Genomic DNA, 27226 nt, shown 5'->3' with positions numbered 1-27226 from the left:
TACATAATTAAACTTGACTTTGTGAAATCTTTCACGAGACACCGCGATAAGCGCGCAAAGGAGGCGCGCGAGGGTGTTTCCTCGCACAAGAAAACTCCGCGTAAATATACACATCGGTTCGGAAAACCACTGGAATTTTAATTCATTATAAAGATTCACATGAAAATAGCTAGACGCGCGCTCCGAAAAATCCAAATCACGTTTTAGTTTCACTTGGTCCGTCGACGGTTGTGCTGAGAAGAGAAGGTGGTGGAATTTCTTTAAGGAGAAGGAGCTCCCTTTTATTGTGTACCGTTTAAACATTTAGTTAGAATTTCCCTCAGATTACAAATCTCATAAAATGGTTAGTAAATTGTGTGCGGGATTTAACCCTTTTCCACAACAGAAACCCAACAATAAATCCTCGCAAAATGTTTAATTTAAAATGATTTTTTTTAATTAAATGTGGAAAAGTTCAATAAAAACAATTCCATTGAATATCAACACCAATTAAAATTGTTGGTTGAGTGTTATTTAACAAAGAAAAATAATCATTAAATTATATGGGTGATGCAAAAACAAAAAAAACCCTAAAAGAGTAAAATAAATTCATTTATTTAGTGACTGCAGGAGGTGATATCAAAGGAAATAAATAAAAATTCCAATAAAATAATGATAAATTAATGTCAGATTTTTTTTTCGAAAACCACACTCGCTAATATAAATATTTGAATAATAAATTAAATTAATTAAAATATATTTACAAAATAATCGGAAATCCGCTTGATTGTTGCATTATAAAATATACATCGTTAAATTGTGTACGGTGCGAGTTTGCTGATTAATTAAAGGGTTGAAAGTGAACTGATGAAGGAGTTCATGCAGTGGCAATGAAAAATTTCCTCTATCGCAGAACAATTTTGATCCATTTCATCTTGTAGAGGATCAAAAAACATTGAAAAATCGCGAGAGGAACTCTCCATTATCTACTGGGATCACATATAAAAATACAAAAAAAAGATTGCCAAAATTTTGAAATATTGCGACGCCATTTGCCGTTTTTGTCTCTCTAAAAAAATGTTTCTCTCTGGATTCTTTAATGTTTTTTGATCCTCTACAAGATGAAATGGGTCAAAATTGTTAAGCGATAGAGGAAGTTTTTACATGGTTAGTGCATGACCTCCTTTAAATGGAGTTCAGGGAAAAAGAATTTGCTTTACTTTTTTAAAGCTTTTGGTTGGATTTTTGTAAATTTTCCTCTTTGAATAAAAAACAATTTGATTGATTTTAAGGTGAAAACCTTTAGTCAATGTTTTTTTTTAAATAGCAAAGTCACTTTAAAGTCTCTGAAACTTTTAAATTATAATGATTATTTAATTAATTAATGAAATATTTATACACTAAAAAGCATTTAAATTTTTTCTCATTTTTTAAGAGCTCATTTTAACTAAAAAGTCAAACTTTTCACATGAAAGAAATAAAAAATATACGTAATATTGCTCTCTAAATATATATAAAATTTAAGAAGCTTAACCATACATAGCGTAAAGTCTTCTCCTCTAGAGGAAATTGAGAATTTAATTTATTTCCGTGTCAAAGGAGTGAAAGCTCCTTTTGTTAGTAGGGGTGTGTGGTGAAAATAAAGGTTGACATAGTTGTGGGAAATTAGTTCCCATCCATCATTGAGTGTGGCTCTAAAAATGCAAATTTTCCCACCATTGTGTCTAGAGAACAATATCCCTCCCAACCATTGCGTTGTCTTTTCAATGCATCATCCGTCTGACAGTCTTTTAGAGTAGGTATTTAATCGATTTTTCTGTTGAGGCGTCATAGATGTGATAAAAAAAACTTATATAGATTTTGTGAAAAAAAAACATAAAATTGAATTTTTTTTATACCAAAAAGTCCCTAATGAAAGCTTTTTCTCTCTCTTTTTTTCAAATAAAAATATTTCCATATAGGCTGACGCTTTGGACAACGAGCAGGTGCAATGTAAGGAATGGAAAAATTCTTTCTGCAGTGAAAATTGATTGATATATTAAATTTCAATTTGCGCTTTTCCCCAAAATCCATTTTTAGTATTCCGCCGGGCATTTTCCATGTTCGATTCGGGGAAAACGGGTCGCATTGAGAAGGAGAAAGTTCGTACAATCTTGAACACATTGGGCCATACTTATGACGATTCAGAACTTGAGACGCTTCTCGTTGCTGAAGATGTCGAAGGTAGGTGAGCTTTTTTTGCACATCTATATATGGCGTTGAAAGCTCTGCCCGTGTGGATTTACTTTGGATTTTTTTCTGTTGTACTTCTTGTCAACGCGATGGGGTGACGAGAAAATGATGGCAAGAAATGGTAGAACAATCCATATATGTGGGCAGTAGCATTGGAAATTCTGGGAGGGGGGGGGGGAGTGGGACTTTTACGTAGCATATTGCAAATATTGGGAAATATGATAGCTGAAGAAAAGGGGGGAAAATGTGGTGATTTATACGGAATATATCGTTCTCACCATGTCGCAGTGAGGCGTTGCGGGAAAGAAGAAAAATCCCCATAAAAAGAGACATTCGACGATTGAGATTGGACTTGGGGTATGATATACGACCATCCTTCGTATTTCTCCCCATAGGCCGCATCCACACACACGAAATGGTCGGAGAGAACACAAGAGATATGATAAATTAAATTTTGCAAGGGGTCGTGCGGAGATTTTTTTCCATCTTGGTTCAAATCTTCTTTAGAAGATGTATAAATTTTCCATTTTAAGAAAGTCTCTCGTGTTTTTCTATCCCCATCCATAAGATTGATAAAGTCACACGGTGTGGTTTCTTTTTCCGCAAAAGAGGGTATAAAAATAAAATTTATCAGCACCTTGAACTCATTTAGTAATGATCTCAAACAAATGGTTGAATTTTCTTTTATGCGAGATTTCTCTTTTTTTGAGTCGTCAGTTATTTTCCATTCTCCTCGATTTTTTTTCAGCTCATGAAATATATAAAATTCTAACAATATTTCACTCTTCAAGTGTTGAGGGAATTTCGTGAAATATCTCAGGATTTCTAAACTCTCATGCCGCATACTTACAAATAACCGTGATTTACAATTTGAGGCATTCTGCTGAAAGGGGTTGTCATTCAGCTATTTTGTGTATCTGCCAAGAATTTTGAATTTTTATTGTTATTTTAGCTGTGATTCTTTCTTAAAAGAAGCACAGCTTCTGTGTACACTCAAAAATGCAAAGTCGTCAGATCGGGCTCAAACTTGGGATGAGCACGAATTAGGGTCCCCACATTCCAAAAAACGTATGCGCCAAAAATCAGTCCGTCCGTCCGTCCGGCCGTCCGGCCGTCCGGCCGGAACCTTTCGCTAAATTACAAGAGAACGGTAATAGATAGAGACTTGCGGTCAACGGCAAAGTTCATATATCGGGTGGAAGACATACGATTATGAAGTCAAATCCACCCCCCCACCCCTTCGTCCGCCATTTTGAATAACCCCTAAATTTTGTTTTCGCTATATCTCAGTCCCTATTATAGCTAGAAGTCTGAAATTTTGATATGTTGTAGGGGCCATCAAGACCTTTCCAGCGATACCTCATTTTCGAAAATCGGCCAAGCCGTTTAGCCAATATGGCCGCCACAATTTTTCATCGAAAATCGGCCATAACTCGAGAACGGCTTGACCGATTTTGATCAACTCGGGCTCAAATGAAAGATATTAACGAGCCCTACAACTGCTCGAAACAGCGCAAGTTCAAAAAATGTCCGCAAGTGGTGCTAAAATCGAAAACAAAATTTTCGATGAGTTTTCGATGAATATCTCGAGCACCGCTTTATAGATTTGCTTCAAATTTTGATATGTTATAGCTGACTATATTATCTAGCTCCATGCCAAAAATGAAGATAATCTATGTAGCCGTTCCGGAGATATCGCGTTTTAAAGTTTACATGTTTACATGTCATATCTTGAGTTGCATAAGTCCAACGCCCCGCGAAGCGGGGCGTTTTATATATACACATATAAAATAAAATAAAATATTTATAAATGCAGATATATACATTATATATATACATATAAAAATACAAAGATAAATATATATAAACTGCAAAGATAAAAATTAAATATAGCATGGATGGAACAGTATAAAGCGAAAGAACGGTAAGTAAAACTTACGGGCTGTGATTCTTTCTTTGTCAGTGAAATGTGAAATTGACGGAAAATTGAGGATGGGCAAATTTTGAGGAAGGCTTTCTCGCGTACCGAATCACAGCCAACGCCCACGATTAAGGCTTCTCACAAAATTTCTGCGCGTTGGCTGTGATTCGGTGCGCGAGAAAGCCTTCCTCAAAATTTGCCCATCCTCAATTTTCCGTCAATTTCACATTTCACTGACAAAGAAAGAATCACAGCCCGTAAGTTTTACTTATTTATATAGAATATTTAGCTCTTAGCTTAGGAGAATTTTTTTATTTGATTTAATTTTAATCAAAATTTAATTTAAGCTGAAAAAAATTCAAGAAAATTTAAAAACATTTTTCAAAATTTCAACAATCACAATTAAAAAAGTTGTAACCGTTGTAACCGATCTTTAAGATACTCGAGGACAGGCTGAGTCTAAATAAGAAAAGAGTTGAGTCGCAAAAAGGGGAATTGAGTCTCAATTAGTCTTTTTCTGCGTCACAATAAGGTAAATTTGCGTCAACATTAGTTACAACTTATTATTTAAAGTGTTTTCTGTTTCTTTCAAGTTAGCAGATTTTGACAAATTATGCATTTCTAATGATTAACGTTTCTTGTCTAACGTTTAGGGGAGAGCGGGGTTGAAAAAGTCACTTAAGGGTTTAGAAAAAGCTCAAAATATCATATTTCCCAAATAGATAAAACGAAATGTATAGCTCATTTCTTTAGGAAATTTACTGCCCTATAACTCTTTCTCAGATCATTTTGTTCTATTTAGCTAGGAAATATGATATTTTTGGCTTTTTCCAAACCCTTAAGTGACTTAATTAGCCCCGCTCTCCCTACGTTTATTTTCTAACTTTTGAAATTTCGAATCTTTGAGGTTATTTTATATATATAAACGAATGAACTTTTTTTAATAAAATTTTTTTCTAGCAATAATTTCATGAAGGAATAATTATTAAAAAAAAATCTTCTTTGTTTAAAATTCTGGGACTGATTTTGATTAATTTTTTGTTAAAATATTTAAGAGCTTTCAATGTTCTTTTAGATCTCTTTTTAGTGGCTCTAAAACAACGTTTTTTAAGTTCTAAAAGAATTATTTAAAGAATGTTTGATGAGGTACTTTCTTAAGCAAGATGAATAGCCCATCGATTAAGATGAGACACATTTTATCACCGAGTACATTAATATTAATCCTATTCCAAATACTCCACTATATGCCGCAAAAGAAGGATGAGCTCTCAAAAATATTTTTCTCATTGAATAGGGTCGGGAAAATTGGATTTTGATTCGTTCTGCCGGGTAGCTGGGCGATTTGCTGAGGAGGATGACGAAGCACTCCAAAAGGAACTCAAGGAAGCCTTCCGATTGTACGACAAAGAAGGTATATCAATGATTCATGTGAATCCCTATACCACAAAAGGGATAATGCGGAGGGGTGGGAATGATGCTGTCAGGAAATCTCACGCGGGTGCTTTTCGCATTTATTTCTCATTCGTGTAGGAAATGGCTACATCCCAACATCGTCTCTCCGTGAAATTCTCGCCGCACTCGATGATCAGCTGACGAGTGATCAACTCAATGAGATGATTGCGGAAATTGACACGGATTCATCGGGAACGGTGGACTTTGATGGTTTGTGTTGTTGTTGGAAATTCCATCAAGGATATTTTTCTTGAAGGAAATGAACATTTTTTTTCCTTTTTTCCATCTCAATCTTTTTTAGAATTCATGGAGATGATGACGGGAGATTAAGCAGCCAGACGTCAAATCTTGTAATTTTTCTACACAAATTCATTAAATCAAAAGAAAACGGAAGAAGTACTTGAGCTCTGTGGGAGTAAATTAACGTCACGTCGGAAGAACAAATTTTACAAAATAAATCCTTTTCCAACATTTTCAAATGCTTTGCTTTGCATTGTTAATGTATCAATGAGTTTTTGTTGGCATGCACTCTCTAGTCGGCTTGAGGAAATTTCATGCTACAACGAAGAAGGAATTTACTTGTCAGCCCATCAAGAATCTTCAATTTTGCTGATGTACAAAAAAAAAGCCAGGCAGTTGAGAGCGAGAGAATTTCTGCTCGGCGGTGGGTACAAATTTATGCAAATTCGGGTAAAATTGCAAATAACTATGGAAAATGGAAGGAAAATAATACAAAAAGCCACAGAAAAGCACTTAAATTCAGGCAAAATGCAGCAGAAAGGTACATATGTAGCATTATATGGTTGCAAAGTTGGAAATACTCTCTATTCTACACAAATTTCTCATTTATCAATGATTATTTCGCATTAAACCTACAAAATGTTTTATATTTTTACTTTAACATTTTGCAATAAATTAACTACAAAACTCCATTCGTTTTACTACCAGTAAAAAAGTAAACAAAACTGCTCATTCCAGTGTGAAAAAGTCGCATTTTGGAACGAGAAAATTCGTGAGAAATAATATTAATTTGTTAGTTTTCACCTGACTCAGGCTCCTAAAGCTACTTGTGCTGACACTTCTGGCCTGAAATAAATTGGTAAAGTTGATAGTAATCACAGAAAAATGAGATTTTCTTTAAAGAAAAAAAAGAGATAGAGAGAGAGGAAGAAAAATTAAATTATAAATAGAGTTTCCATAAAAGGCAAAAGAAAAAACATTTATACATCACATTTACCATTTATACCAACTAATATTACCTATATTTACATAACATAGATAGAGAAAATGAAAGACCATTTACTGATTTACAGCACATTTACAACACCATCTTAAGGCCGTTACAGCAGTAAAGCCAGAGGTAAGAGAAATTAATATTTAAAAAATTCATTTGGAATTGGATTTTTTTCAGGCGATATTTTACACCTGAATCGCCCAAGGAATAAATTACCGTAGTAGGGGGAGAATTGATCGTCTTTTTACGTACCTAAAAAAGTCATCATTGAACAAATTTTTTTAGCTTTCTGTAAATCTGTTCTTATTTTATAAAATTCGGGTTTAAAGATTCTTTTGTGTTCTTTGAAATTTTAGTAATACCGCCTTAGCCGTATTTATGAAGAAATACTCTTCATTAACCAACAAATTGAATAGTTTTGTTGATAATTTTTGTGAGATATTTTAACTAATTTTTAGTCTATTTTCAATTTTTTAATAATTCTTCCCCAAAATATTTTAAAAAAATATATATTTTTTTAATTTGTAAATTTATTGAAAAAAATATTTTCGAGGTAAATTTACCCCCATCGACGGTATTTGAGTACGTATTTATGTCTTTTTACGCACAGAAGAGCATTTTGTCCTCTCAATGCTTTACAATGACAGCCCTTTAATTTACTAAACTACCCCCAAAGGAGTTGGTTGTCCTTTTATTTTAAAGAACCTTAAAAATTTAATGCCAGGACTAGTTTTATGAGTTTTATTGCGAGTGTGGCGTATTAAATTTTAATATTTTTATTCATTTTATTTCAAATGAAATTTAAGTAGAAAAATTGGGATGAGATCTTCCCAGAACTTTTTCTTTCTTTCTAGAACATTGTAGACTATTGAAAATATTATTTTAGAACGTTCAGAGTCAAGGATAAAATGGTAAAATTATTGACTAAATTCACCCGTAAAGGAAAGAAATGAGAAAGTCTCATTGTCTCTTTGTTTTTGGCATAAGTTTAATGTATTTAATTTTAAACTTCATATTATTTTGAAAAAAAAAGACACAAAATTCGCCAAAATAGACTAATAACAATAAACTTGAGAATTTATCAATTTATTTTGTTCATTTTGTTCATTAAAGACCTCATCAGTGAATGATTTAAAAAAGCTTGAGAGGGTCATTTTTTTGTTCTTTCTTACTCAACGTACAAGGATAAACATATTTGTGGAGCTTTGTATAAATTTAGAAGGTTGCGTGCAAGATCAAAGCTCATAGCCTTCGGTCTTAATCACAAAACCTTCTCGCATTGAACCATTGAGAGTCCAGATTAATTTATGAGTTCTCACACTATTATTGCCCTCTTAGTCAGGGGCTTTAAAACTCAAAAATAAATGTAGCATAACGAATTATGCATTAAATTGTTGTAAAATCGCAACATATAAATATTATAAAGACATTCACACGAATTATGACAAGTGCTAAAGATTATTATTAATGGTGGACAGCTGCTTTGGAGAAATTGGAATAAAATTTATGAAGATCATCAGTTCAGTGGTGTCACTTCTCTCGTTGTCGAGCAATATATTTATTTTTGATAAAATAAATTTATTGAGAACTTGAGCTGAAAAATTAATGGGATGTTGTCAAAGGCGAGTTTGTAAATTTCAGATAAGATCAAAGGGGAGTCGGTTTTTTTTTTTTGGTTTACCACCACCATGTGGGAAATAACCAAAAAGTAAATCGTTGTCAAAAGATTGTTTGAATTTTATATATAGTCATGAATAGGGGTTGATAAATTGCAATCATTTTACGTCTTCTATTGTTGAATCGTCGAATTATCTGCAGATAATTTAGAAAAAGTATTAAAATTAGAACATTTTTTTTATTTCTTAATTTTGAACTGAAAGATTTAATATATTTTTTGTTATTCTTTATTTTGTTAATCTTGTTCAAAATGCCGATTTTTCTTACAATTGTCGTCGTCTCTAAATCACTTTAAAAAAAATTTAAAGACTCCTTCAGCTTTAAACTCATTTAATTGATATCCCGAGCTTAATTTTAAATTGACCTTTAATATTTATTTCATTTAGAGATATTGAGAATCGCAATCAAAATGCTGAATTTCTCTACAAATGTCATCTAAATATCTTTTGATTTAATTTTATAAATACACTACCCGCAAAAAGTTTCCGGGCAAGCAAAAATGGGGTATTTTTGAAGGCAAATTTCAAGTGACTTTTTCTCCGGCTGTGGTCAACCGATTTTCAAAAATTTATTAGTTTTTGAAAGGTACATTTCTCACCTTTCCAAAACTGGCAAATTTTTGAAAATCGGTCAACTTGTTATTTCTTGGCAGCTATTTTGGTTAAGCTATGTAAAAGCGTTTTTTCACAATTTCAAAAATTTTCACTTTTATCTCTTGCATCTCGGCCGCTAGTGCACCGATTTTTATGAACAGATTGTCGTTGGAAAGGTACTTTTTAAAAAGATTTTATCCTTTTTAACAGATATTAAATGATTTGATTATTCAATTTCTTTTAATTTCCTTAATCTATTAATTTTTCATCATTATTTTTTTATTATTTTAAAAAAATTTATGTAAAAAAAAAAATACCTGAAGAGGTTCATCCTTCTTCAGTTCTTTCAAAGTTTCTCTAAACTTTTTGGAAAATCAAGAGAAGACAACTAAAAGTCACATTCTATATTTACGAATTTACATGCTTCACAGTAATAAATTGTAGTTCAGTGCCTTTGAACATCTCATCACCCACAATACATTCCAGTTGGGTTTTTCTGTGGATATCCTTGTCAAATATTTTTTTTTATAGTTTTCTGTCGGACGAGAAGTGAAGAGTTTCTCATTTGCAAGTCAACAATAAATGGTGGGAAATGCATCAAGTTTACAATATATGTGTATACATCAACAAACCCCAGTGATATGGAGAACATTGCAAACAGTCATGGCTGTGAGGCGGTTTTGGATTGACCTGTTTCCCTCGAATCTCGCTCTCGCTCTCAACAACTCTATGGGGTTTGGAAAAGTTTCCGATGCACAGAAAATGGCAAGTTTGCCACCATCTGACCCACATGCATTTTCGAACAGCACGATTTATCGATTAAGTCGCTTCCACACGGGAGAGTTTACTGCACCCCGAGACTTCATCATCGACATGTTTGATGGCCTGACTTTGCGTCTTTGAGGAAGTATCTATCACACAGACTACGGGTGACTAGAGATTTGCACTGAATACAGTGAGAAAGATCCCACGTCCGTGGGGACTGGGGGACTCTCATATGGCACACATACGATGGCTTCATTAGGTGAGCTTGCAAGTGTGGCACTCCTCACTGTTAAAACCGTCCCCCTCTCATGTCGGCACATGGCGCGTTTTATTAATATTTATGGATTGCCATGCTTTTATATACATATATAGCACGTAACGACTTTCTAATGTGCAAAGTGCAAAATATTGCAAGGTGAAAGCGAAATCAGATAACACGCGTCTCTCCTTTTTCTTCAACAACCCTCCACCCCCCTCACACCCCTGCTAGAACTACCTCATAACCCACCCACCAATTCTTCACTGCCTACACACGCCTGGCAAAAAGGAATATTTCTCAAGAGAATTTCTATGAGAAATCTCGGTCGTTTGTAGTGCATTCACCGGAAATTATATATCTCAAGCAGTTCCTATTCATACATAATGGCGAACTTTTGCTAACATAAAATGCTTTCGAACTCTACTAGAGAGATTAGTGTGGTTTGGTTGGAGAACACATCCAGCAGAGAATTATGTTTGCTATATATAATGTGCATATATATAGCAAAAAGGGTTTCTGATAGAATTATTGTTACTTTCTGACAAATCCAACCCAGGGCGGACTCTTGCTGACCCAAATCTTCCAACATAAATTGCCTAGAGAGGAGAAATATGTATTTTGAGGCTAGCAAATTAAATAGATTTTATTTTACAACTGTGCCACATTCAAGCCAATCATTTTGTCCTTCGGAAGCATTTTAAATCGCCTGCCTCAGGGAATTTTTAACACGACCAACTTGCCGGGGCACCATGTCCGGGAAAAGTTTCTTCGCGCAAGCAGTTCCTTTTTTTTTTACCTATATTGGAAAGTTACCTGTGAGGAATTGCAAATTAAGGTCGAAAAGGAGCTGAAATCTCTCTAAAAAACAACCTTTTCATCATGGAAATAGAAAATTTTACATTTATGTTAAGGAAAAAACTTTTTCCAACTGTTTTCTTGATTTTTTTTTCTTTAGAGGAAACTTTAGAAATCCCTACTTCAAGAACGAAGTGGATTGTATCATTTGTCTTGGTCGTAAATGGATCGCAATGTTCGCTTAATTAAAATTCAATTAAATTCTTAATCACCCAAAAGAATGGCATGTCAAAATATTTTCAAACTTTCTCCAAAAGAATTTTAGTACTTTTGCAAAGAATTTATTTTACCCTGAGAAATACTTTATTGTTGGAGCTTTTAAAAGCTTTCTGAGTTTTTCTTGGAAAAGTTTTCGCAATAGTTTTCTTAATATCGTTATTTTCTTCTTGTTTTAATTTCTTACCGAAAAAAGTCTCCGCGCCCTTAATTTCATTCCCAAAAGTCCTTTCGTCCTTAATTTTCATTGCCAAAAGTCCTTTCGTCCTTAATTTTCATTGCAAAAAGTCCCTTAGTTCTCAAGTTTGTACCTTCATAAAATTTTTCCCAACGTGCTAGTTAAAAAGCATGTTAAGTTTTAAGCCCACCGGTGATGTTTTTTTTATAGAGAAGTAAAAGTTTTCCTTGCAGAGAAACTTGCTTAATTTCTCCCTTTTGTGAAATGAATCGAAGGGAAAATTTTTGGCCACAGGAAAATCCTTCTGGAAGTCGATGCTTGTATACTTTGTGGTTTTTCCACAGCAGTGTGGTAAACTCGAACTGTGTGAGAGATATACGGAAGTGATGAAAGGAGTTTACCAGCCGCAGAAATGTGTGGCAAGATGTTCTGTGACACTTTACGGACTTATCTGTTTGCGACAATATATTTTAAAGTAAAGTTCTTGATCTTATGCGGAAAACTTTCCACAAAACGTGAAGATAAAATGAGGCAAAATGCGCAAAGAGAATTGAGAAAATTCTTTTCTTTGCGCCTAATTTGGCAGTTCAGTGGCCTTTTTGTTTTAAAAATAGAAATGAGGTTATGCCAGACATAACCTCACTTTTAATGGCGTCCTTTCAATCTAACAGGTCTTCCATGCAAACGTAACTTTTTTTTATTTCCATAAAACACGAGAAAATAATATCATTTTCTCTCTAATATATTCTTTTACGACATTACAAATCTCCCAACAGCTCCATATGTGGTATTCATAACATTTTTAGCATCGCCCATTCAGCGCTACACACAGTAAATGGTCAATTTGTAATCCTTATGTGTTGTAGGTTGTCGTGTATACAATATTTTCCCAAATGGGAAAGGTCTGGGACCTTTTTCTTGTTGTCTTCAGTAGCAGAAAAGTGATACATTTGAGCCAATTAATCACTCTGTTGGTTTTCGGAGGAAAATTTCATAACAAAATGGAAAATATGGTTTTTGTCAGGGGTAAGGGGATAACTATATATGTACAATATACATACTTTATTGCGGTTCCTTGCAGCTGGAGTAAAGTCATCTTTAGACTTCCTCCTCTTGTCCTTAAGGATCATTCGGGCAGCAGCAAATGCCATGTTGTGTTGCTTAAATACACAGCACCTCGTTTAATCTCAAGTGTTGATAAATGCTCGTTGGAATATTTTACGCGCGCCTTAAACTTAATTAATTACTTATCACTCTCTCTGTGTTTGCCACAAAATTGTTTTGTGTGTTTGTGTGCGTTAGATGACGGAAGAAAAGTGAGATTTATTAATCCATATGAGAGCTATTAAGGCAATCACTGACTCTCCCTTGTTCATCACATCCCTCCACAGATGGGTTTATTGCTCCTCTAATGCCATTTAGTGTCCACTTGACTTCACCCTGAGATTTATGACTTGTTTATGGGACTTATCACTTCATCTCTCTCTCGGGCTTAAACACCTCCGGTAGGCATTTGAATATATATTCCCCCCAAAATCCCCCTCAATTAATAATTAAGCCATTCATCAATTTGCAAATTAAACCATATTACGTACAACATTGCGCCACTTCTTGCACCTTTCTCTCTAACGCAAATTACGTGTACTTCCTGCCAGAAAGGCATTAAAATAAAATGCAAACACTACGCGCCAGTAGCGTGATTAAACCCCATCGACGAAAAAAAACAGAGTGTCTGGAAAATCATTTCAAAAGCACAACGTTTCGCAAAAAAAATCCACCCTTGCAACGTCAAATTCTTAAAAGCAATAAAGTGCATTTCAATGTGAAAAAATCAATACAATTCACATTTTTTGTTGTACTTCCATTTGTCCTATTTTAATGAAAAACGAAGCATTTCCACGGAAATCTAATCGTGATATTGTATGCTTTATGCAACTTTTACAGACGCGATGTGACCAACTTGTGTAGACGTCTTGACAGCCAAACGTCGGCAATTAGAGCTCTGTTTGGCTCTTCACATTCAATTATTCACGAAAATAAAGAGCTATACCGTGGAAAGCCATTACAGTGGATTTCATTGAACCCACAAAGTGATGTTCTGGATGCCGTGCAATAATTATTTGATGTAATTGCAACAGTTTTCTTCAACGCTACTACGCTATATATAATCATTTATGTATCTAAAGAGGTAAGAATGGGAAAACTTACAGATCTATAGAGAACTATGTATAGTTTAATGAAAGCTTAAGGAGTTCAAGGGTTTCCTTTTTCCCATTCTACAGCAATGACTGAAAACTTAATCGTTATTTAAGACTTTTTGAGGTGTAGAGAGATGTTGAACATCTGCTGGAATTTTTAATTTCAGGATTTACATGAATATAGAATTTTTATCATATTAGGTAAACGTTCTTGTTAGTTTTAATACATAATTAGAAAAGATTTTTTTTTAGTTTGAGAAAATTGCGAGAAATTCATTAAGTCCGGCATAATTTTTCTCAAATGTGATTTAAGATTTTTTAAAAGTTAGGTTATAGAATCGTTAAACTAAATTTAAGATTGTTAAGTCAGGCTTAGAATTTTAAGCAAGGCTTAAGTTTCTTGGGGCAGACTTAAATTTTTTAAACAGAACTTAAAATTTTAAGGTCTAATTTTAAAGGTTTTAACAATTGATCAGGTTGAATCAATTTTATCTATTTTGGACTATTTTTAACACTTGTTAATTTAACAATTTTCAATTTTCTGGCAAATTAGTCAGATTTAGGTTAAGATTTAAATTTTTAGTTATCGGAATTAGATCTTAATTTTTTACTCACAAATAATATTTAAGAAAATCCTTTGACTAGAAATTTAATTCCTTTATTGATTTTAATACTTGATTAGGGGAGGGCGGGGCTAATAAAGTCACTTAAGGGTTTGGAAAAGGCTTAAAATATCTTATTTACTAGCTAGATAGAACAAAATGATCTGAGAAAGAGTTATAGGGCAGTAAATTTCCTAAAGAAATGAGCTATACATTTCGCTTTATCTATTTGGGAAATATGATATTTTGAGCTTTTTCTAAACCCTTAAGTTACTTTTTTAACCCCGGTCCCCCTTACTCTATTTTTAAATAAATTACTCCAACAGTAAAAAAGCTTTTATCGACTTTCCTTGAGTAAATAATTGTTTAAAAGCCCCACAAACAGATTAAATCATTATTTACGTGTTTTTTTTAATAACAAAAATCAAATAAAGAGAAAATCAAACAAAATATATACATAGGTAGCTCCCCAGCTAGCCTCTTGTGGCTGTGGCTCCTGTGGCTGCTACGGGGATCCACAGTAGCGCCACCAGACAGTCCCAATTCGTGGCTCTTTCAGTTTTTGCCGTGACCGAAATTGGCGGCCACAGGGGACCCACGAATGGTTGCAAATTGTGACCATGCAGAATTCAATGAATCTTGAAAATCGTATTTCACGTATTTAACACCAATTTAATGTAACAGAAACTTTATAATTTCAAATAGAGATTACTTAAAAATCGATATCAATCGGAAAAGTATAGAATTTTAAGAGAATTAAACATTTTTGTAAAAACGGCCACGAGAGGGTCCCAGAGCAGCCACAGCGGGGACGAGACGTTTACAATTTATGTGGAATATTAGCAGTTTTTTAGCTTTTTCTTGAAAATAAAATATCTGGGCATCTTTAGTATGTTGATAACAACTGATAAATATCATTTTATCTAAAATATAAAGAAAAAAAATTTTTTTTAATCAGCCACAAATGTATAGTCACAGGGGGTCCCCTTTTTTTTGATTCGTGGCCGCCCTGTGGCTCCTACTTTGGGAAATTTCCCAAAATAATTTTTTGAGCCACCACCGCGGCGCTAGTTATGTTGAGATATTTCTGTGTGAAAGAGAGGCACATAAACGTCATGTTCCTATACTCTTCATACACATTAGAGTAGATTACTTGGTGACAGACCCAAAACGCATTAGGGAGACAAGGATAGAAAAGTGAAACAAATATATATCCGCAAGCGGTGCGCGAACCACGTGGACGGCCACTACGTGGTCACCACACGGCCACAGCGATCCTAAGAAGTGCATGACGTCACAGCGATGCTTCTCACTCACAAGATCAATGATTCTCCGGGAGATCAATGCCAAATGAGTTTAAAATAAAAATATTAGAAAAAAAAATTTTTATATTTTTGAATTAAAATATGCTTTTACATTAATTTAAATAATTAAAAATTATCCGAAGATACTTTATTAAATTTTTCGCGTTTTTAATTTCATTTTATCAATGCTCTCTTTAATTACTAATTATATTTTTTGTGATCGTTCAAACCAAAAATCATAGTTATTCATTTTTTAGTCAGAAAATAAATTATCTTTAAAATAAAAACCACTCAATCGATATTTAAGTACGTTCAAGAGAGAAAAAAATATGTTTTACCGCACCTACTAAATAACATGTTAAACGTAATTTTCAATCTTAATCTTAGGTATGAATATAGGTAAAAATTTTAACACAAATATTACTGTAAGTATTTTCCTTTAGTTGAGACAATTGCAGGTAATAAATTGGTTTTATGGTATTGTACTGCCGAAAGGCTTAGTAGGGAAAACTAAAAGATTATGCTCCAGGTAGCAATTCGAGCAGCACTTGGGCATCAATGCATATGTTAATATTGGAAATACCCAAATGTTTTGCAAAAAAACTCTTAAACTTTCCAGACGCACAGTAAAATATATGAATTAATTTTGTTTGCAGAAAATTCATATTATTTAAAGTCTCGAAAACAGCGTATTTTCAGTTTTTTAGTCTTTGCAATAGCTATCTATTTTACGTAAGCCTACGAGAATAATGTTTGCAATGGTTCCCTATTTAGCCCATATGAAGCACGTGGAAAAATATCATTACAAATAATCTTAGTTTCTTTATAATCCTGGACATTTATTGGCTTAAAACAATGTCAGGACCCTTCTAAAAGGGTTTAGTTTAGGTTTTGATCAATATTTTGCAATTTTATTATTTTACCCTAAAAATCGTCAATTTTAAATCATTTAATTAATAAAATTGCATTAAGGACCCGCATTTTGAGATTATTCATTAAATTTCAAGACGTAAAGTGGATATCGCATTTATTTCTGAATGGTTGATACCCCGAAAATCTGATTACAAAGTTATGATAATTCTTTGACATATTATTGTATATTTCATAAGGGAATATACCATCGCCATGCCCTCTATGTATGTTGTAGAAATATATATTGAAAGAATATTTTTGGGATATTTTTGTGGGAAATTTTTCTGGATGCTTGCGCCGTAGCCACGAGCCATCCACAGAGGGGACGTCACAGTGACCGGTCACGATTTATTCCCCATTTGTATGTCACCTGACCGTGTGGTGGCTGTCTGGTGGCGCCACAGGGGCCACCCATGACCGCCACGGACCGCGTGGTGGCTGCTGAAGGTGTGCTGGGATCTGTATGATTTTATCTAATGAAATAATCAAAATTAAAAATAATGGATTGATATTTTGATTACAAGGTTCGTGGCAATTTTTTTTATTAAAATTATACGTTAAATTATAAATCTATCAGTACCTTGAACTTTTTTTTTCATAATCCACGTGCATGATATGTTTTTTTACAGCATTGCACTCAAATTCATTGCAATGCAGTCCATTAGAATCCGCATGCATACAACCTACAACCCTTCTGTGAGTGCATTAATAGTTAAGTGCAACATATTAAATTATAATGCCAGGACTTTTAGTCATCCGGTGTGGCTTTGGGGTTCGTGCGGCAAATGCAGAGAAAATTATTTTAATTGCATTAACAAAAAGCACGGAGTTTTTCCTTTCGGCACACCCGGCGGCGGGAAGTGGAACGAAATTCCTCAAATTGAAACACCCTCTTTATCGTGCCTATGTACGTCCAGGAAAACGGGAACAAGGTGTTGGTAATAAGGAGGTAATATAGGGGGGAGACTTTCATTCAACACACCCACCTCCTTATCAGGGTGTTGCGAAAAATTGTGCATATTATGTACTTTGTCGTATTTATTTAGTGGAGATTTTAGCATGTGGAACGCCGTGTGAGGCTTGATGGTTGAAATGCCGGATTTAGTTTGGCACGCAATTAATTTTCAACACGCAGAAGCGTGTTCAACCTAATATACATCTGTCAGACTAAGGGGTGGTTCTAATAAATCGGCAGCCGTTTGCTAGCCCAGTTAATTAGTTTTGCTTTTTGTACGCCTGCCCGTCAGGGCAAGCCATCCAAAAACATGAGGATTTGCCCGTAAACATTGTTCAATGCACCCCCGCAGAACATCAAATTTTCTTCATTAATTTTCACCTCGCAGGGAAATGTGGGCTTTCCGTCGAAAATATCATAATCTATATACAAATTCTCCAAATTATTTGGAGCTTTTGTGATGCTGCATCGCCGAATACCGCGAAAGCTCAATATTTTATATATAATATTCTGTACACCACATTAAGCTGCATTAATGCATTTACGAATGACTATTTTATATTACCCCCCTAAAGGTATTATGTGGTAGTTGATTAAAATTAGGTTAACTCATATTTTAGGGGTTGGAAAGATAAACTTATATACTGCAAACACTGCAAATTTATCTGATAGAATAAATTGGGTAATTATTGGAGGTGTTAATTGGTTCGATTTTGATTGCATTTAATTTGTTATTTTCCCAGATAAAAATGAAATAAAAGTTGGAAATAAATCATGAAATTGCTATTTTGTTCATTTTTTTAAATTGTTTTTTCAAACTTTCAAATATTTAAAAAATTTTGTGTTCAAGTTATCACTTAAAAATAAAATTTCTTTTAATGACTATTGATAAAAATAATGGGTCTACTTTCCTACTCTGAAAAAAATAGTTTGTAGCGATGTTTGTCAAAGTTTGTTAAAGGATATTACTTTGGAGGTAAATATGGAATTTAACAAACATAATTTGTATTTGGAGATGATTGGTTGTAAAATGTTTGTAAATTGAGGAAAAAATACAAAAAAGTACAAACTTTAACAAACATTTTACAAATTTTTGCAAACAAATTTTAATAAATTTGAAAGAACAACCTTTTTACAAACTTTACAAAAATGTTTGTATGCTGGTTTGTTTATAAAATCAAACGTTAACAAACATTTTTGATAAAGTTTGTTCAAAAGTTTGTTATTTTGGTGCATTTACAAGCTTTATCAAACTTTTTTGATAAAGTTTGTTATTTTGTTAAATTTTCATTAGAGTGGACGCCGTTTAAGGAAAGTGTGAAAAACCGATAAAAATAATGGATATTTTTTGAAATTCATTATTTATTTTGTGAATAGTCCCCAACTGTATAATTTTTGCGTACAGTTTGGAGTTCCTGGAGCATCTAAGTCATTAAATGGTAAGATATTTCAATATAACCTCAATCATGAATGGCATTATCCTCGAGTTAAACATCTTTTTTATTTATTTATAGATAACGAGATGATTGAGGAGTTCTTTCTTCTGATCAGCCTTATTCGACGTCGCATACGGATGGACGGGGTAACGGATATACAGAAAAATTTCTTCAGAGAAAAATCAGTAATGTAATTAAATAATACTTGATTATAATGATAAAAAAAATGAATAAACTTTGTGGATTCTAATTTAAAAGAATGTCTTTTATTTTAAAAGATACAAAATAAAATAAACAAGCTTGTAATAATTTGCAAAGGTTTGTAAGGAGGGATATGCGAATTTTTATACAAAATTTTACAAACAATAACAAACTTTTACAAACATGGATATTATATTTTGAAATAACAAACTTGGAGATTAAAAAGTAATCTCCTTTGACAAAAAAGGGCTTTGACTCCTTTTCACTTCCATGTTTGTTAAAAAATGTATGGGAGTTACAAACTTTGACAAACTCAAATACAAACCTTTTTTTTTCAGAGTATATTTTTGCATAATTATTTGTTAACGAAAAAACGTTAAAAGGAACATCAAAGGTTTTTAAGAAAAAAATCTAAAAGATTTTTAAAAATATTTTTTTCAGTAAAATTTTTTAAGTTGCGAAGAATTTTCCAGAAAATTTGAAGCTCTGAAGTCATTTTATTCAATCTCAATGGAAAATACAATTTTTCAAATTCAGAAAACTTTGATGGACTCCCTCCAACCCTCTTCATCCCCTTCATATGAAAACAATTAAATTAATTTATCATTTTATTTTCATTTGAAAGGAAAACAAAGAAAGAACATGGACGTATAAAATTTCCCATTGAGAAAATTAAACGTCTCAAGGAAGCAATTAAATTAATATTTATGCTAGAGGAAAACATTTAAGAATCTGCAGGTGGGCGACAACACCACAAAACATTAGAAAACATCCAATTAACTCAATTCTCAACACAATATCGCCACAAATAGTACAAACTTTCTTGAAACAAAAACCAATCGATGAAAGTATAGGTATGTGGAAACTTTTGCCATTTAATTAAATCAAACAGAACCTTCTACATTATTCAAATATTTATAATTGCTTCACCCTCTGTCATTTTTAAATGAAAAAAATAAAATTTTATGCTAACACCATCTTCATTCTCTACTTAAATTACATTCAGGAGTGTATAAAATCCTATTTGAGAGCAAATTAAGATGTCCTGTCGTGCAATAAAAGTTTTCCCATTGGGCGATGCTCTCTCTCTCTGCGGGGGTGGTTGAGCTTCGAATGGGGATGAGGGAAGCAATGATAAAAGATCATGCTGGCTTTTAATACCTTCCTACTCTTCATCTTGGTCTAATGACAAATCTCCTGACGTGCCTCAACATTGTTGCCATCTCTCACGCCATGTTAATCGGTGCAAGGAGCAATTTTGACCTATTTGCAGTCTAAGGAAGCACCCCATTAAGAAGCTAGAAAGTCCGTGAGTTCTTCCTTTTCTTCCACATAAATTCACTTCTTTTATATGGTGTACCTATTTCCCCATTCTACTTCCTCCACACAGAACAAAGTACATTGTCTCTGGTGGAGAAAAAAGTGGGGGCGGGATGGGCTTTAAATTCACATCGTTGTACATTTTTATGTGAATGTAAAATGACTAATTTTCTGGAAAACATTTCCACGACTGACCCTTACGTGACGATGGTGGAGATATTGTGTGAATTACTGCAAAAATGCCTTGACATAATTTTGCAAATCATTTTTAGAAATGAAATGGGGTAAAGGAAGACTAAATATTATGAAGTTATTTGCTCACGAAGCTTAAACTCACTCCGCCCCGTGTATTTGGTTTCATTCTTTATGTCGTGTGTTTGAGTTGGAAATACAAATGTTTGTGGTTAGTGCCGTCGTCATGAAAGTATACAATTTTCCTGCAATTTATGAGCTCTTGTAAATTCCCCGGAAATTCTTCATTTAGAATGTTAATCTCGCTGGATTCTCTTAAAAATTTCAATTGGGATGATTTTGTACGCGAAAAGCTTCACAATTTGTCAGCATTTTGTGGGTTTTAGTACCATGAAAATTCCATTCCAGAGCTTTTGTCTCAATTATGTAATAATTGTTAGATTTATTTTTGTAAATTCAGATCAAAAGGGGTTAAACTAATAAATTTAAAATAACATTTAAAAGAAAATTTTGAACTTATGACAGAACAATTAGCATGCGACTTTCCTTGAGCTTTTCCACATTAAAATTGTTTACAAAACTTTCTGAATTTGATGTAAAAATTAATAATTTAAATTTTATGTAATTTGCACCCTCATATAAAGTTAATTTCATTCCTCTAACAAAGAAATTATTGCAGTTCAACAGCTGGATTGGATAAACTTTTCAAAGTCTTTTGCGGAATGAAGAACTCTTCCCGCGAGAAAAAAAATGAATTATTCACATAGAGATTTGTTAAGAAAGTTTCTTTATTGTTTCTTTCAGTGAAGAAGAAAAAAAGGCAATCACTGTGGATTGCAACCCCAGGAATGACTTTCAAGGTTCCCATTATTTAAAATATGTGTAGGTACCGCCATGGAAGTGAACTGAACAATAAAGCAAAATCTCACTGAAAAATATGCAATGATTCATTCCTTCCATTCCTTCATATTTTTAGCGGAAGAGTAAAAAAACATGCAAAAAATAGTGTTTTCCATCAGTGATGTAGTCAGGGGTGTTTGTTTAGGGGTCTAAGCTGCCCCCCAAAAAACTAAAACAGTTTCTTCTTTTTCTTTTAGAAGTCAAAAAAATTATTTTCATGACAAAAATTAGATAATTTTCAAACATTTTCGGATAATAACGTCAAACGTTAAATAATAAAGGAAAAACATTAAGAAGGGAAACGTCAAACCTTTAAATATTATATTAGATTAATGTTCAAACGTCAGAGAAAAACTGTCAAACGTTAAAATTTACTCAAAAAAATTGTTAAAAGTCGAAAATTCAAACGAAAAAAAAATGTCAAACGTTAAGAAAGGAACGTCAAAAATTAGAAGGGAAACGTCAAATTTCTAAATATTTCGAATGTCAAATAAAAAATGTCAAACGTTAAAATTTACTCAAGTAAATTGTTAAAAGTCGAAAATTCAAATGTTAAAATGTCAAACGTTAAGAAAGGAACGTCAAACATTGGTAAAGAAAAGAAAACATTAGAGAAAGAAACGTTAAACGCTTTAATAATAGAAATGTCAAAAGTTATCAAAGAAATTTATTCTCTGAAATCACCCCCTTAAATAACTTTTCAAGTACGCCCCTGTGCTTTCCCATCCAAAGTGATTTTATATTATTAATAAATCGCGTTTTTCGTGCTTATTCACAATAATTCTGCATTCACAACAAAACAACATTCATTCATAAAATCCACAAAAATATATGCGAAAAAATATTGCAAAAACATGCCATTTGTTGCCCCAAGCGGCTACAATTTTGCGATTAGAACGCTCGCGCGAAAAAAATGATGAATTTGCAGAAAATAAAATATAACAATTTCCCAACATTTGAGGACACACAGAGAGAGATGAAAATCTGTCCGATGCAATAAATATGAATTTGAATAAAAGTAAGATTATAATTAGGATGAATTATATATCGTCACGGACATGTTGTCTGTTTGGCGCCAAAGCGGCGTCATACAGCACTAAATTTTATATACTCATCGTCAATGAAAATTTTGTGTACGAATTGCACCAATGCTATGTGGGGGAACTATATGGATGAATTTTTAGGTAAGAATATTGCATTCTGTGCCAAGAATCGCAGTTGTATTCCGTCCGGAATCAAATATAATCTTGCGAGGAATTGTAACAATGCCTCGAGAAAGTAAATAATATTTTTCATATATGGAAGAAAGTTTTTCCTCCTCTTTTCAACTTATATGTATAATGTTTGTGTGAAGGATTCTCTCACGAAGAGAGGTCGCGCTGCATGAAACTGTGTGGCCCTTTGTGGAATTTTTCGTTGGGATATTGGTGTGTCAGAATCAAAGAATTATGGTGCAAAAAGGAAGCTCTCTTGATGTAGAGGCTACATGGATAGATGGGAACTACCACAGTTTGCTTCAACATTACTCGGGTTATTTTTTCGCGGGAGCTTTATGCATCCTTTTGGTAACTTTTTTTTCCTATCTCCACCACACTGGCATGAAAAATATGAAAAGCAAGTTTGGAAAATTAAATTTCCACCTGCATTGTGAGGGGAGGGGTGGGCATAAGTCCCTATAATGGAGCTTTGAACTCCAAATAATTTAATTTTATAGCAATTCCGCAACGTATGCCACAATGTAGCGTTGAATTAATCGCAAATTGAATTGTTTCTGAAGGATTGCTGCGGCATTCCATCGTAACTTCCATACATCTTAATTCAATTAGCGCTCTTAGATTATTTGTATGCGGATTATAATCCAGCAATAATTTACATGCATGTACATATTAATGTATGCAGCATTAATAAATTCCACCAGCTACCAGGGGTAGTAAATATTTATATTATGCTGAAAAGAGGGATGGGGTGGACGTGGATTTCTCTCCACTTTTACATGCACAGCACATGCACCTTCTTTTAGTGTATCAATTTTCCCAATTTACCTGCATAGTTTTATGCAAAAAAAAATTAAAAGCTTTATGCTATGTATTAGCGAAAGTTTATTTTGACAAAATAAATGGTTAAAGAGAATAATTATTTCTTCGAACGGAGAGTTTTTCCATAACGAATAGACTCCTTTTTTATTTGTATTTAAAATCGATTTATTTATCCCATGCTGTTAAAGTGTTAGAGAGAAAGCTCATCCAGTGCTCAATAATCGTGTATAAGGGCTTAAGCTATATATGTACGTATGTAAATAAGTAGTTAACATCCACCCACACATCTCAGACGTCCCACATCCCACAAAACTGTTCTACATTTCACCATTAATATTCCAATGCACACAAATACACAGTGAGATTGTGAGAATTGAAAGGCAGCGGAGGAAGTGACGATATTCATGCTTCAGATGAATTTCCCGGGTTGTACGAAGAATGCAGGCTGTGTGTGATGCAAGAAGTCTGTGATTTTCTTCACACAGAGAGTGTTGATTGTCTTCAACGATATGAGAATCATGCACGAATTCCACCCACTCACTTCATCGAGACTCTTTTTGCATAACACCCTCTGAAGGTATACTTGTACTCATTTATTCCGAATGACTACATGAATTTTCCCGGGAGTATGGTTATACTACTTGCGCGCCTACCCCACTGTCAAGGTTGGTGGGGTGTGAAGAATACAAGCGGCCTGTAATTGTGTCAAGTGGGTGTTATAAATTGCAATATAGAGCATCTTTTCCCTCGCCTCGGGGCTCAAGAGAAACAAAATTTAATGCGGTTGTTGCTGCAGACATTCTTGGCACGACTGTGTGGAAAATATTTCCCATTTTATCAAGTGACCTCGCGAATCCTTTTGCTCCTCTCTCTCCCAAAGCTCACCCCTTATGGCTGCAGATTCCCGACTCATTTGAATTTCCCTCAACTTCCAATTGAGAGGAGTTTTAAGGACTCATTAAAAAAAATTCCATTATTAATGCTTAAATTAAAAAATCCTCACAATTCCCCACATTTTCAATGGAAAACTCAACTGATGAAAATTTTTCCCATTGAAATAAAAGATTTGGGACGATGACAAAAGCACGAGAATTGTCGTGAGAAAAAAAAAGCTTTCTAAAAGCTCGTTTAAATATCCATCAGAGGAAAATTATTACATTTTATGCTCCATAAAATTCCTTTCTTGGGGGATTTGAAAATTTTATATGATAAAATCCTCGAACAAAGCGCTAAAGAACTAATAATAATTTTTCTGTATGATTTTTTCCCTCATTTTTCGGTTATTCATTTCCTCGCTTATTTTATTATTAAATCCCCCAAATTTACGCATTTACACCACTTCTATGGTGCGTCAGAGAAAAGTACGTAATGTTGCTTTAACTGATAAATATTAAAAGCTCCATAGAATTTACATGAAGCCTGAAAATTTAAGAGCTTTTACTGCATATTTTTTGTTGTATTTTTTTTTCATTTAAATGTGGAATAAAATACATATGAATGTACTTTTAATCAGCAGGTATCTACAATCTACATGCATACATATCTATATATGTAGGTATATCTCGTATTAATTTTCGCCGTGATATGGGATTTTTGAACACAAAATGTTGAAAGCTGCATGAAAAGATCAAAAGGTCTGAATTTATTTGACAATTTTCCCTCATACCTTTGCAGGTAATTTTGAGAGCTTTCTGTCACAAAAAAGCTTTAGAATTTTTTGCTGATAAAATTCAGTTCTTTGGGAGTGATAAAAATAATAATCAACTGATATTAAATTTTAGAGAATTTATTAAAATTATATATGATGCAAAAAAGGCAAAAAAGCCACATTATTGACGAAAATTTGATGAGCTTTTTAAACAAGAAAAAATTGGAATTTTCCACTGGACATTTCCACTCAATTCAATTCAATTGAGAGCGAAAAAAAATCACTGCATAATTGAATTTAATTGAATTGTTTGAATTGGTAATATGCCGCTGACAATAAAGTCCAACAATTGAAAACAAGATTGAAAATAATATATTTAACATAGATTTTATAATATGTTTGTACACACAGAGCTTTTTAGTTGCTTTTCTGCGACGTCCCGTCGGAATTGCGTGTCTGATTAATCATTCAACACAAAGTGATGCCAAAACTACACGTACTACCGCGGTTACATAGCTCTCACGATTACAATATATTATGTGGAAATTGTAATGAATAAACCCACACAATTTTCCCCACGTCCAAAGGGAAATTTAACCAAAATTGTTTGGTTCGTTTTTTTTGTTATACTGAATTAATCAAAACACATTTGGAATACTGAGAAAATTTATTTTGTTTATATGAAAGCTCCAAGTTTTGTGGACAAAATTATGCATAAATTTATTCCGGGAAAATTCCGTGGAAATTCCATTTTGAACTTTCATTAGAGCTTTTGGGGGAAAAATGAGAGAAATGTTGTCAAATTAATGGAAATAAAAATTTATATTTCAGCAAAATTAATAATTTTTTTTTAAATTCTATTTTGCTTCTTGGAGGATAAAATGCGGAAAAAATATGAATCAATATATTATTAAATTTATTCTAGATATTAAATTATTGGAAAACTTTTCTATTAGATCTTAATAAAAAATTATGAGCAAAGTCTTAGAAAAACTTTTTCAAAATTCGATTTAAAATGATTTTATCAAAATCTTAAATCTAATTAAATTTTCACAAGCTTTGCAATAAGTTTGGTGTTAGATCTTTGCAAGTTCTGATAAGAAATTTAATTAAAATTAGAGAGAGAGTGAGTATGTACAAAATTTTTCAATAGTCTATTCAATGCAGAAATATAAAAAATTGTTTACTAAATAAAAGATTTTTTAATGAAGAAAAATTCTTAGAATCTCCACTAGTACAGACATCCAATTAATTCTCACTATATACGAGGAAATTCCCATTAAAGCACCGTATAAATCATATTCCAAAAGCTCCACTTAAAGTTCCCGAAAAGTGCCAAAAGACATTTCAAAGAACTTCCACGGAAAATCACGAATAATTGGGAAAAACAAATCAATTTAAAATAATCGAGATGAAAAACTTTTCAGAGCTTTCAAATGTAATTTCCTTTTCTTTTTTGCCTCCATATATGTCTTTCAGTTTGGTCTTTAATTTGCACGCCATCTCTTCCTTATTCTTTTTGAATGATAAATGATTTTGCTATGTGAAAATCCATGGGAGGTGATTTACTGTTTTATTTTGTGGATGGAATTTTCAATTATCTCTGCAATATTTCACCTTCACCCCCCAAAAAGCTCATCGCCCTCAAATTTACTTCCTTTTGAAGCGCACCCAAAATCATCTATAAGAGGAAACCCCGTAAATAAGTTTAGGAGACACATTCACCCATAATGAGCATTTTACGATAATGTCTTAAGGTGCTTGTTTCCCATCTACTCGTCTCCGCTGTCGAAATTGAGAGACTCCGAGACCCAGAGGAGGGAGCTTTAGCATTTAGCACCACACACACTGCAAATAATTCGAGCTCATTGCTCATGTTGGGAAAATTGCTCAGTGTAAACACAAAAAAAGGAGCAACTAAAAATCTCTTGGGGGGAAGTCCGTGATTTCACAATGAATTATGAGTGGGGGAGCCATGTGTTTCGAGTGTCGAAGAAAAAGTTGAACAATTTTTCCCCAGTATATCCGTTTTTTATCGTCTCTATATCCTACGAAGGAAATTTTTATAGGAGCTATATTTGTTCAGAATTTTTAGTTCTTTTTTTACTTCTCACTTTCCTCCAGTAGTGTGTCTTGTGCACTGGACCATTCCAGCTGCAGG

At 33.3% G+C, this 27226-nt stretch overlaps 2 protein-coding genes across 14 annotated transcripts in view; one reads left to right on the top strand and one right to left on the bottom strand.

Annotated features, from left to right (window-relative positions):
- Positions 1-27226, bottom strand: part of LOC129789743 (calmodulin-A-like) — a 70757-nt gene that overhangs the window by 16084 nt on the left and 27447 nt on the right. For 3 of the 13 annotated variants that reach the window (XM_055826782.1, XM_055826776.1, XM_055826777.1), the window contains exons 2-3: positions 12423-12620; positions 6629-6670 (exon numbers count right to left, since the gene is read on the bottom strand). The exons of 1 other annotated variant lie outside the window; for it this stretch is intronic. In XM_055826782.1, the coding sequence (XP_055682757.1) occupies positions 6629-6670; positions 12423-12512 (132 nt within the window). In that variant the 5' untranslated portion in view covers positions 12513-12620. Of the gene's footprint in view, positions 1-6628; positions 6671-12422; positions 13544-27226 lie in introns of those variants that run through there. 9 more of the 13 variants (XM_055826781.1, XM_055826775.1, XM_055826779.1 and 6 more) reach the window with 7 other exon arrangements.
- Positions 129-6057, top strand: LOC129789778 (troponin C-like). Its single transcript, XM_055826830.1, has 6 exons — positions 129-343; positions 1941-1971; positions 2059-2202; positions 5427-5543; positions 5663-5794; positions 5886-6057. Exons 1-6 carry the CDS (start codon positions 341-343, stop codon positions 5912-5914), a joined length of 456 nt encoding a protein of 151 aa, XP_055682805.1. The 5' UTR covers positions 129-340; the 3' UTR covers positions 5915-6057.

Source organism: Lutzomyia longipalpis, chromosome 2 (genome assembly GCF_024334085.1).
Source record: "Lutzomyia longipalpis isolate SR_M1_2022 chromosome 2, ASM2433408v1".
Classification (NCBI taxonomy): domain Eukaryota; kingdom Metazoa; phylum Arthropoda; class Insecta; order Diptera; family Psychodidae; genus Lutzomyia; species Lutzomyia longipalpis.
This window is presented reverse-complemented; position numbering and strand designations above follow the sequence as displayed.

What these genes read in the sequence shown, in the direction of transcription:
- LOC129789778 (XM_055826830.1), top strand. An exon ending in GGACAACGAGCAGGTGCAAT is followed by an intron (nt 1,972 to 2,058) that starts GTAAGGAATGGA and finishes ATCCATTTTTAG; the next exon opens with TATTCCGCCGGGCATTTTCC. An exon ending in CGTTGCTGAAGATGTCGAAG is followed by an intron (nt 2,203 to 5,426) that starts GTAGGTGAGCTT and finishes CTCATTGAATAG; the next exon opens with GGTCGGGAAAATTGGATTTT.